The 12,432-nt window shown below is 42.2% G+C and overlaps 1 protein-coding gene across 2 annotated transcripts in view; it reads left to right on the top strand.

The window, feature by feature from the left end:
• The window catches only part of ME3 (malic enzyme 3), a 117,774-nt gene that overhangs the window by 56,504 nt on the left and 48,838 nt on the right, over positions 1 to 12,432 (top strand). For both annotated transcript variants that reach the window (XM_059838520.1, XM_059838519.1), the window contains exons 2-3: positions 7,050 to 7,183; positions 8,549 to 8,698. In XM_059838520.1, the coding sequence (XP_059694503.1) occupies positions 7,050 to 7,183; positions 8,549 to 8,698 (284 nt within the window). The remainder of the gene's footprint in view (positions 1 to 7,049; positions 7,184 to 8,548; positions 8,699 to 12,432) is intronic.

The following is a 12,432-nucleotide window of genomic DNA, read 5'->3' as shown; positions in this document are numbered from 1 at the left end:
CATCTCTGGTACAGTCAGTAACAAAACTACTTTTGCTTTCATTCAGATTCAGCTTCCATCCAAGCTGTTTTCTTGTGAAACAGCTAATTTTATGGCTGAAGCAATGTTTTTCATTGTTGTTTAACCGAATACAGCATCAGCAATCATCCATGAACTGTAATCCAGCTGCAGCCTATGTTTGGAGCAGCCCCATTTGCTGGGGTGGCAGTAGCAAAAGGGATACAAATTGCAGAGAGGCTCCCACCCTCCAGACCTACAGCATGGTGCAGTTTGTGTGCGAGCAGTAAGGGCACAAGTCTCATTTTATGTGATTTACTCAAAAGGGACTTCAAAAGGAAGTTAGTGCTCTCAGTAGCACCAGACACAAATTGTATGCAACCACAACTCACATGATCAGCTGCATGTACAATCAGAGAAGTTTCCAGACATTGTAAAACTGGCTTTTTAAACTGTATTTTCTTAATGTTTTGAATCACATTTAAACCTCAGAATTGCCTTGCTCTTTCTTCTCAGGCATACTTGCTCTTTCAAATTGATGATGATGGCTGGTTTTCAGAGGCTTGGGAAAGCAAGCATTGTCATTTGTGCTGCATTCTTCCTGTCTAGTGGCAACATTATATTTGGGAGAAAAGTGTGTCTCCACCATCACAGTAAATGAAATATTTGGGTTAGTGCTTGGCAAACTGCCTGAAGAAACTGATTTTACCCTGCCCCCTTTCCTCATGAGAAGAAATAATAGCTTCGCCCTTAGCTGAGACATGGGCATGTGGACTATGAGACATTTCTATCCTAGACTAGCTTGTTTCACTCACTAGTTGGCATGAAAAACTGTGACAGTTGTAAGTGTAAAACTGATGTGGAATTATTTGGGGAATAAAGTAGGAGAGGCACCAGGGCGACTTCCTTTGCTTTGGATTTAGGAGAGGCAATCTCCTGAATCTGTGTGCCAGGATTACGTGGGATATTTTTGGTGAGGAACTGAGAATTTGGGGTTTGCCTCAGGGTTCTGCCCAATAGCTTGGCAGCAGCCCAAAACCTGATGTCCTCATTGCTGTTTACTCCATCAGGCCACCCCTGTCTGCAATGTTTTGCTACACATGAGAGGGAAACCAGCAAGTGCTTCATGATTTAGGTTGATCCAGGCAGGAATGGTCTTCTGCTTGGTTGTTTGTATGCGCCATGTGTCCCCCACCATTTGGGATTCTGCAGTGGTCCATTGCTCCTCATAATTTCTCAGGATTTCTCTGGGGTTTTTCTTCCTTATGGCAACACATTTTTCTGTATATGGCAGTCTTGTTCTCCCTGAAGTGATTTTAGTTTTCTCCTTTACCAAAGACACTGAAGCTTGTATGTAGACACATCATGCATATAAACACATTTGTGAATCTAGTCAAAATCAAAAGACTTATCTATCCCTCCACAGAGCCAAAGAAATATTCCCATTAGCTTGGCTAGAACTTTGTGAGGATCTTAACATTGCTTTTGTGAGAAGAAGCAAGTGTGCCAAACAAGCTGTTCTTTGGGGAATTTTGTGTCATTCATCTTTTAAAAATCTGTTTTTCTCAATGTAACAGAAACTTATTTGCAGACAAAACACATTAAGTCTATACCAAGTAGTTTCATTTATTTTTTTTATATGGAGGACAAATTGCTGCCCTGGAGGCTGACAAACTGCAGGAAATAATGAGTTCTCTGCTAACTTTGGTATAGAGCTGTACCACTGCAGTCTGAAATCACAGTGCAGGGCTTGAGGAGTTTAGCACTGCAGTTCTTTCTATAGATAATGATAAAATCCCTGAAGACATTTGCCTTATGAGTTTTATTTATTGAAGAAAACCTCCTGCAGCACATGGGAACAGCACAGCTTTGCTTTTTGCCTGGAACCTTGCCACATCTTGCAGCAGGAGTGTCCTCACCAGGAAAGTGGTTATTGCTGTGAGATTAAACTCTGCAGGATCAGGTCCCTCTGGCATAGGGGCTTTGTCATCTTCCAGTTCTGCTCAGTCGTACATTGGTGTAATCAAAAGTCACTGAGAAGAATAATAGAAATGTAATCCAGTGAAAAAAAGTTACTTGCACAGAACAAAAGAGTTACTGGTAAAACCTCATTAATAGTAGGGACAACTTACATTGTAATTGAATTAGAGGACCTCATTAAAGATGGTTCCCCAGGAACTAAAATGAACACAAAGTTGAGTTGCTTAATTACCTTTGTCTTGGAGTTTTTAATAGTGTTCCCAGGCTCTGTGGGAGAGGAAGGATGAACAGTATGAAAGGATTCGAAATCCACTATCATATCATTTTGTGGCAAAGGGGATGGCTGAGGGATTTTTCAACCAGTGACTGCAAACTCAGAAAGAGGAATAGGCACTGTGTGAAGAGTTTGTAAATCACAGTCAACAAAAGGTTTGCCCAGCAATAACTGCTGAGAAGACACAGAGGGGATTCTTCTTTCCAGGTTTCAGAGATGTCTTCCCCATACCCCAAAGCATCACAGATTTGGGTTTTTCCTAAGCTTAAGAGCGCAAACACATCCAAATTAAAGGTAATGTCAAGCTACAAGATTTTTAAAAGGAGAAAAGAAAGAATTGCCACTCTGATGTCCCTCCCTCAGTCTTTTTTTTGCAAATATTTTCAATTTGCAAAGCTTTTTCCAGGGTGGAGTTCAGTGCCTGTAAGCCCCTCCACACCAGGAAGAGAAGCTTGAGTAGCTGAGAAGGAGCACTGTGAAGAAGCTTATCAAATCAGTTGGAGTCAAGGAGGTCACTGGAGATTACTACAGCATCTGATCTCTGTAGAAGAATCTTTCTCCATGTAGAAAATGGATGTTTTCTGCTGTTGCTCTCTGCTCCCCAGCTCATGTACAGTCTCAGTGGGGATTAGTTTAGCTTCTGATGCTGACTCCTTATGGGAGGAACTTTTGCTTGCAGATAATCAAAGTACATCCCTACCATAAAACTGGGCAGGTGCAAAACACATTATGGAAATATATGGAAAACACATTCCAGGAAAAATCTGTATATAATAAACTTGTTAAGTTCCCTGACTATTGGGTCTTCCTTAGCCTGGTTGCTAACATACTAGTTGTAAAGGAGAAATAGATTAACTGCACCTGCTCTTGCAGCTTGCAATGGTGACCCCTGTGTGTCTGTATTTCCCCAGCGTGCCCTTCCAGCACTCTGCTCTAGCCAGACTAGGAAGTTCCCATTTGCAGGAACTATTGCCAAAGGGTTGGAGATGTTCGCTTGTTTACTCAGCTCAAAGACTGCCAAACCAGCTTTCACTTGCATGGATGAAGGATGTGGTCCCAAAGGTTTCTTGAGAGTTGCAGCTGGAGTCCCAGCATCACAGAGGCCAATGGCCTGGGACAGTATAAACTGCATGAACCCCTTGGTCTGGCCATCCAAGACATCGCACAGCCCTCCCTGTGCTGTGGCTGCTCATTGCTCTCTAGAGCACAGGGATATGGATAGATTCAGTAAGCCAAAGCTTTGCTCCAGAAAGATGCTCAGGAGCTGGAGATTATCAGAGTTACACTGGACTCTGGATGTTCTGCACTAGGTAAAGAATAATTCAGCCCATGATTAGGCACCCATTACATTAAAAGTAGTTTTCTGATACCATAGGAACTATCATTTGTGTCTTTATTCCCACCTACAGAAGGCTGATCTATAACGAGTAAATTATAAACACAAGCCTTGCCAGCATCCCCCCTGCTCGTATCCAGCCCTGAGTGAAACACCCCCTTCTCACTGCTATAAAGTGCAGGCAGTGATAAAACCAATCATTATCTGTGAATTGGCTTCACCCTTCAGTTTACAAAATAAATGGCTTTTTTGGGATTTAACTGCAAAGAGGGACCTGCCACGTAACAGACTTGATGCTGTCAGCAGTAAGAAAACAGAAGCATTTGAGGTTATTTGCAGCAAGCCTTTTTCAGAACAAAACCCCTCACTTAGCCTCTCTCTAGCGTGAAGCCTTGTGGGCAGCTGATATTTTTGCCTTTGTTTTTGGTTAGTGACATAGCATCTGCCCTCTCCATGCCAACTCATTTCCAATACATTTAAAATTGAATTGCTGCACCTGGCTTTATCTCTGCAAGGTTGTGGCTCATCATCTAATCATTAGACCTTTCAAGACCAGAAAAAGAGAGGTACAATATGGCTTTCAGGCAGTCTTAAAAAAAACCCCAAATCTAAAAGCTTTAATCTTAAACATAGCAATACCTCAGTGAATTTGAGCTTTTGATCTGGGGCAGAATGTGTTTCCAGATTCATTTCACGCTGTGCTGTTTCAGTGAATATAACCACCCCACCATGGGGTCCTACTCCTGGGCCTTCACAGAAACTTCAGAAAGCAGCCTTAATGTTAGAGCTGGCAATTTCTGTACCACTCCCAGCCCTGCCACAGAGGCACTGGATGATGGACCAGCTCTGTACTGAAAAGTGTTTTGGAGATTTAACTGGTTATGAAAGCAGCAAGTTCCTCATCACACGTGTATGGTATATAGCTCATTCAGATAAATGCAGAGCTGCAGTAAATGCAGTGAGTAGAGATGTTGTGTGTCACTATTGCCTTGCTTAGCCTTGGAGTACTAACAAGCACAACTGTGGTTGTGTTTAAACAGTTTGGGCTGTTGGAGCAGTTTGAGCTGCTCCTGCTCTTGTGGAATAGATGGAGATGTCATTTAGGCAGAGCCCAAGCCAGAAAATAAGAAAGGGTTATGTAGTGGCCATTCAGGCTGTCCTTTCTGTAAGGCATCATGGTATTATTTTGAATAGAAATGAGCTGAAATACAGAAAGTTTTTATTGTGTTGGATCTGTAATCATTTGATGAAATATTGAAACTTCTCACTGTTTTGTTGTGTGGAAAAACACTGAAAGGACTTTATTTCCTATTGAAAAATTACCACAAGAAGATTTTCAGTGGTTGGATGCAGAAATAGCTAGGATACTGTGTTTCTGCCTTTCCTACCCTTTTCAGAGGAGGAACCACTGCTGGTTGACTGTGTTTGCTTGCTTCATTTCTGTTCTAGGGTATGAGCAGGGGGCAGGTTTGAGCCCTGATTGGCCAATCTTTGATGTGACTTTCTCTAGACAAGCAAGTAGAGTATTTACTGACAAATATTTCTGTCTCTCATTATCTGTCTTCCATGTGCGAAGGTCACTGGAATTAAATGGTTTGAAATAGTATTCTTTTTTACCCATTCATTGTAGATAAACTTTGACATTCACAGTAGCTGTATTTTCCCTGCTGTGGTCTAGTATTGGCAATGTAAAGCCAAATATTGATGCCAGGATGATGTCCAGTGTTGATCTTAGCCCAGTACTTCAGAAGTCTCTGGAGAATGCAGATGTCTGCAAGTTTTCTGATGAGAACTTGTTGCCTCTTCTTAAATTCAGAAATGATGACTTATAAAATCTCAGACTTTATCTTGTGGGAATGTACCAGTTCTGCTATGAAACTCATGTCGGGGAAAGTTTCTCTTGTCCGGGAAGGAAATTTGTGTCAGAAATGTCAGTCATTTCAGTAGAAACAGATATGTCTTGGGTACAACATTCAACAACTATGGAGGCCTCAATGCTGTTTCTGCGCTTGGCAGCAAAATCCTGGCCCTGGAAGAGGAACAGTTTCTCTCTGCTATGCTCTTACAGCAATTTTTTAAAATATTTAACTCTATCCTGTTTCAGAGCAGAAGAAAGTGCTATGAGAATGTTTGTGAGATAAAGATTGTTTTCAGCTATCCTGGAGGCTGAATAACTTTTCTAAAATATATGAAGACTTTTTTTTTTTTCTTTTAATTTGCACTAGTGCACATTTTACTAATGAAAGGAGTGTCACAGCATGTATGTACAAAGCATGGATCTGGCAAACAGGAAAATTAGTTTCAGTCCTTCCCTCTGTCCTGGCACAGGTTCCTTGGCATTGCTGATAGTTTTTCAGACGTTTTTGCCAGCATCTGCACCACTTGCAGGTTGGGTGGGAGGTTCATCTGGTGGAGGCAGGAAGGCTCCGCAGAGGAATCTGCACTGGCTGGATTGATGGGCCAAGGCAAATTGTATGAAGTTCAACAAAGTGAAGTGCTGGGTCCTGCAAGGCCAATGGCATCCTGGCCTGGATCAGCAATGGTATGGCCAGCAGGATCAGGGCAGTGATTGTCCCCTGTGCTTGGTGCTGGTGAGGCCACTCCTCAAATCCCATGTTCAGTTCTGGGCTCACTTCCAAAAAGACATTGAGGGGCTGGAGCGTGTCCAGAGAAGGGCAACGGAGCTGGGCATGTGTCTGGAGCACAAAACTGATGAGGAGCAGTTGAGGAAGCTGGGGGTGTTTATCCTAGAGGAAAGGAGGCTTAGGGGCCTTGTTGCTTTCTACAACCACCTAAAGTCAGTCTCTTCTCCCGGGTAACAAGTGATAGATAGGATGAGAGGAGACAGTCTCAAATTACACCAAGAAGGTTTTGTGTTGGATATTAGGAAAGATTTCTTCATGTGAGGTGTCATCAAGCATTGGAACAGGCTGCCCAGGGAAGTGTTGGAGTCACCATACCTGAAGGTATTTAAAAGCTATGTAGATGTACTTATGGACATAATTTAGAGGTGGACTTGGCAGTGCTGGGTTAATGGCTGAACTTGATGAAGTTTGAAGTCTTTTCCAACCTAAATGATTCCATGATTCTACACATGTTATGTGATTTCTAAAGGAGTATGATCGCTGTGCTTCCAGGAAGGCCATGAAAACTAGTAGGCATGAGCTAATGAAGTAATATAAAAAGAGTATGAAGTGAAAAACACCCAGAATATATGTAAAAACACTATAGAAATAAACCAAATTCAGATGGCAAAAGAGTGCGAGTCTTTACAGCGTTACTGGTGTTGGACAGCTAATCCAGAAGCTGCAGGTCTGGGTGGTCTGGATCCCAAACTCCCTGTGGGGCAGGACTGCATCCAGGCCCACAGGGACTGCATGCTGTTGCTTGCTTTCTTCTTGGATATCCTAGCTGGTAGTGCATATTATGCCATTTGAGTGTGCCTTCATTTTTTTTTCCCAGGGAATGGCTTTTACACTTAAAGAAAGGCTACAGCTGGGAATTCATGGCCTCCTTCCTCCTTGCTTCCTGAGCCCAGACGTTCAACTCCTTCGTGTGATGAAAAACTTTGAAAAGCAGTCTAATGATCTGGACAAGTATGTCAAAAATATCTTATTTCCTCTCCCTTCTGCCTTTACTTTTCAGTTCTTTAAAGCCTTGAGGAAAAATTGTGGATTCTGCTTCAATGTACATGTTTCCCCCGAGTCACTTTTTTCCAGCTGTCCATACTCTCCAGCAGCAGAATCATAGAGTAGTTCAAGTTTAAAGGGACCTTAAAAATTATCTATGCCCAAACCCCCTGCCATGGGCAGGGACACCTTGACCAGGTTGCTCAAACCCTATTCAATCTGGTCTTGAACAGGGCTGGGACAGGGCTGGGACATCCACAGCTTCTCTGGGTAAATTGTGCCAGTGCCTCACCATGCTGGCACTCAAACATTTCTTCCTAATATCTAATCTAAACCTACCCTCTTTCAGTTTGAAGCCGTTCCCTCTTGTCCAATCAATACATGCCCTTGTAAGAAGTCCTCCTCCATCTTTTATTTGGGCCCTGTTTAGATACTAGAAGTTGCTACATGTCCCCAGCACTGTCCCATCTTCAGGCTAAACAATGCCAACTCTCTCAGCCTGTCTTCACAGGAGAGGTGCTCCAGCCCTCTGATTATCTTCATGACCCTCCTCTGGACCTGTTCCAGCAGGTCCACTGATGTTACTCTTTTGTACCACTCCATTACTGGAGAGTTCTGGTGTACTTTGGCTACAGGAAAGAAGCAGGGCACTGAAGGTAGAGTAAACACATGTAGTTCATGCACCCATCTGTATGCTCCCCAATACATTCACTAAAACACTGGATGGAAGAACAGAAAAAAAACTGACAGTGTGTTAGGAAAAAATAAAAAGAAAACAGAAGCGATATTGTATTGGCTAAACTAATCTTTCTGAGTTTTCATTGCATCCAGTATTGTTCATCAGGGTTACTGATGGAAAATGCTGTTTGATTCCTGCTGTGATGGACACTAGGGTTTGCATCTCCATCTCTCTCATTGATCTAAGGCATTGATCTGAGGACTGAGGCAGTAGGACTCTTACCCTGTAGACCAGTTGCACTGACTTTTCTGTGTCACAAATATCTATGTTGATCTTGAAAATTCTGTATTGATAGCTGTGTATGATGCCTTTTGATGCAAATTTCAGAATTCTAAGGTTGTGCATGGCTGTGATGTCCAGCCCTGCTGAGTCATTGTGAGTTGTCACTGAGGGTGGTGGAGATGACCAGGCCTTCTGGGAAATTTTGCTCCAAGTGCCTGCTCATGATACTTTTAATCAAGTACCAGTAGCACAAAGGAGTGTCAGGGCTTGGGAGAACTGAGTGCATACTGAATGAACCAATGACTGCTTTTTGTGAAACTGTGACCTACCATAAATACTGATATATAACTTGGTTTTTTTTTACTTTAAAGGTATATTATTCTTATGACATTGCAAGACAGGAATGAGAAGCTTTTTTACCGACTGCTGACTTCTGATATTGAGAAATTCATGCCCATAGTTTACACCCCAACAGTTGGCCTGGCTTGTCAGCAGTATGGTTTGGCTTTCAGGAGACCACGGTGAGTGAAGAGACTGCGTTTGCAATTTTTTAATTTCATGTGAATGTTTCTTTTGTATTGACACCATCTTTATGTGGGTGGCCCAAAACATCTAAAACTCAATCCCTCATCAAAAAGTGAACCAGCCAGCAGCTTCGTGTGTGTACATTTGATGATGAGTTGGGGAGTCGAGAATAGCCCTGACTTCTTCCTATAAACAGTGAACAGAGTGGTTTTGTTCTCTAACAGTGCTGTACAGTCCCCAAAGAGCTTGCTGAACTTAGGGCTGCACCCCTCCCCATCTGCTGTCTCAGGAGCACCGAGTGCCCTCTGCAATGCTGTTTGAGTAATTGTTGGGTTTTGGATACATTGTGCTGATTTTGAACTTTTGTATGCACTTCCACAAACTACCCCACTAGAATCATCTTCATAGATGATGCTCTGCATCAGTGCCTCCCTCTCTGCTCAGAACAGTCACTGTATAAATTCATGCAACATTAAGCACTCTGTACCATGTTGGAAGACCCCATTCTGCATAATTCTTTTTTAATGATTAATGCTTAGATAAATCCCTTGTTAGCTTTTTGAAGTACATTTTAACCTAGCCTGAAAATTCAATGGTACGGTTCAGTTTCCTTTGTAGGCTTTTAAATATTTTGGTCCTTGAAATGTACCAGTAGTCAGATGAACATTTAAGCTTTTGCAATAGAAATTTGCAAAGTAAAGGAATGGAATAATTCCATTTTCAAAGCATTTCACAAGCATGAGGTTTGACTGCAGTTTCAGCTGAGAGTAGTGCTACAGATGAGGCAACTGAGGCAAGTTCTACTGAGTCTAGGTCACCGGGGGTCCCTGAGGCACACATTAAAGATGTAAGGGCTGTGTAGACAAGATAATAAATAACTTCTATGTATAAGATTATCTTGGCAAACATGCTTGCTTCCTGCTTGTGATGAAAATTCCCAATAAAGCCAGTGTATTCCTTCATATGAGCTGCTCCTCATGATTGCTTTTTGGCTTGTGTCTGCGCCAGGTAATTGTGTTCTGGGCCTTGATGTCCAACTTCTGGATCTGCTGGGCTGTGGTGAAGTCATTCATCTATCCAAGCCTTGATCTTATCCCCTCCTCCTCCTCAGTGTGTATGAGGAAACCAGAGAAGGATCTGGACTTTTTATAGGGGGAGGACACTAACTTCTTCTGGGCATGAGTAAAAGGTAGCAGAGATAAGACAGCCCAGATTGTGTTTCCAGGTGTTGAGCTGTGAGCACTGTCAGGCAGAGAAGAGCACACTGCTGGTTCTCAAGTAATCAATATTCATGCAGCAGCTGCTGATTCTCAGGTGATCAATATTCATGCAGCAATTCCTGCTGTACACCTGCTGTGTCTTTGCCTCCTGGCTGCCTTTACCTTGCAGTAAGTTAAAACAATATTTGGGAGCTTTGCTTCTTCTATTTTTCATCCATTGTTATCTTCAGGAAAGCAGGGACATCCTTCTACACGCTGAACTCTCTGCAGTTGTTTCTGTTGGAGAATTCCCCTTCCTGTAGCTCCTGTCTTTCTCATGTTTTAAATCCACATTATTTTACTTATGTGATAGGAATGTCTGTTCTCATAGTCCAACAGTTTTGCTGCTAAATTTGGGCTGGGTCTTTTCTGGATTCCACCCTATGGCTTCTTCAGGAAAGAGCAAATGACCATGTCCTTGGTACACTGGATTTCCTATGGTGGGGAGTTTGTTTCCCTGAAGATACAGAATGAATTCCAGCCTAGCTTCAGATTTGGATGTAATCAAGGCTGTTTTAGCAGACTAGTGTTTTTATTGTGAAAATAAAAGAGCTGTTATATCATGTAAAGTGATGAGACTAAAATGGGAAATTTATATATGTGCTGTTTTTTTTCAATCTGACTCTTACTGTCTTGGAGGATATATTTTCTGTCCTGGAGCATATTATGTACATTAGGAGTTGGCCTGCAAGTCACGTAGTTCAAGGTAAGATGCCAATACTTCTGCTAAAATCTCCATTTTAAAGCCCCACATTGTGCTCCAACATGGATGGATGTGCCCACATAGCACAGCTTATTGTGCAGTCTGTCTGTGGCCACAGCAGTAGCAACCTTTGGATACCGTTTGCTTCTTCCCCATGCTGGGATCTTTCTCAGCCCCATTAGTGCTTGGCTTTATACTTGAAGGTTGAGCCTGGAAGGATCACAGTGCATGTAACTTGCTTACAAAGCAGCTCTTGTACAACAGCATCTAAAACAAGTCCCAAGATGTCCAGCAGGGCTTCTCTCAGAATCATTTATCAGAGCACATTTATCTATGCTTACATGCCTTCAGGTTTTTTTTGTCAGATACTGTTGTTGTAATTGCAGGACTCAATGCCTCTTTTCCCTTCCTTAGTCTTTATATACAAACCCTTAAAGGGTAAACCTCTCTAACCTGCATTTTTATGGGGCCAGTGGACAGAGTTCTCCGTCCAGGTCAGGGCTCCAGCATATACTCCCTGCTAGCAGATTTATTTGCTCCAAATGGAATAAGACACCTGGTGTTCCTTTCTTTCAAAAAGCTATCCAGCCAGCAGTCTAAATGAACAGGTCTTCTATATTTAACAGTAGAAAAGAGCTACTAGGAACAAAAACACTTGCAAGCATTTAACTGTTCTCAGCTTATCTATGATGCCCACAGTTTCCCCACTTCTTCTGGTGGGCCAGGCATAGCTCCTGATGCCCCAGCAGGTTCTCTGCCTTCCCCAAACTCCTACTGCCTTTCTCTTTACTAGTTGCTTTAAATCCTTCAGGCAGGATTTTTTTTTTCCATTGACCTCAGACTTCTTCCAATGTGATTAAGCCTCAGAGATTTAAAATGACTGAAATAGAGGTGGAGCCATAAAATTTATAAAAATTACATTCAGGCACTGTTGCCTAAGAGCTATTAAGTTTTTGCTGGAAGGTGTCTATATTGAATACATTTTTCCTGTCTTGTTTTCCAGCCAGCTCCCTGGTGATTTAACAATATTTGTTTATTTAAAGCCATGTAATAAGCATTACAGCCTTCAGGCTAAAGTACAGTTTCATTTTGTATTTTGAATTTTTGAAATAAGAAATATAAATTATTATGTAATTTATAAGTACAGGTTAAAGTACTAAGCAATAGCACCTCTTCTGCAGTAATGATTAAGAACCCTGTCAAAATCTCTTTTCTATGATCAAACCATGTTAAATAAGCACAAAAGAAGAGTAACATATGCTCTTTCTAAGCATAGGTCCTGTCTGCAGCTGTGGCCAGAAACAGGAGGAGTACAGGACTAGATAGGCAAACACGCTCACTTCTTGGGAACTTCTCAGGTTGTGCTCCTCCTCATCTTGTGTCTTGTGGTTGCAGTTTTGTTTCGAAAATCCATTGCTCTCTTTGATTCACCAGTTCTGTAAAGGTGGTGAGGGGACCCATATGTTTGCACATTGTCAAGGCCAAAGGATGTGACTGAAAATAAGAGTCCCAAGGTGACAAGACTTGTTTCATATAGAGAATATATCTGTTGCAGTGTATGATGATCAAGGGTGATTCAGACTTAAGGGAGATTTCTTGCAGAGTTGTACAGCTTCAGCTCCTATGTCAGCGCACGTGCAGCTTTTGCAGACTGTCTCCTGTAATCCAGCCCTGGCATCCCTTCACTCCTCCCTCCCACCACCCCTCTGCCTCTACAGATGTCCATGCTGCTGTGTAATGATGGTTCAAGGATAAATCTGGGCAGATC

The sequence above is a fragment of the Haemorhous mexicanus genome, chromosome 2 (assembly GCF_027477595.1).
Source record: "Haemorhous mexicanus isolate bHaeMex1 chromosome 2, bHaeMex1.pri, whole genome shotgun sequence".
NCBI lineage: Eukaryota > Metazoa > Chordata > Aves > Passeriformes > Fringillidae > Haemorhous > Haemorhous mexicanus.
The sequence above is the reverse complement of the archived record's forward strand: the minus strand, read 5'-3'. Positions and strand labels throughout refer to the sequence as shown.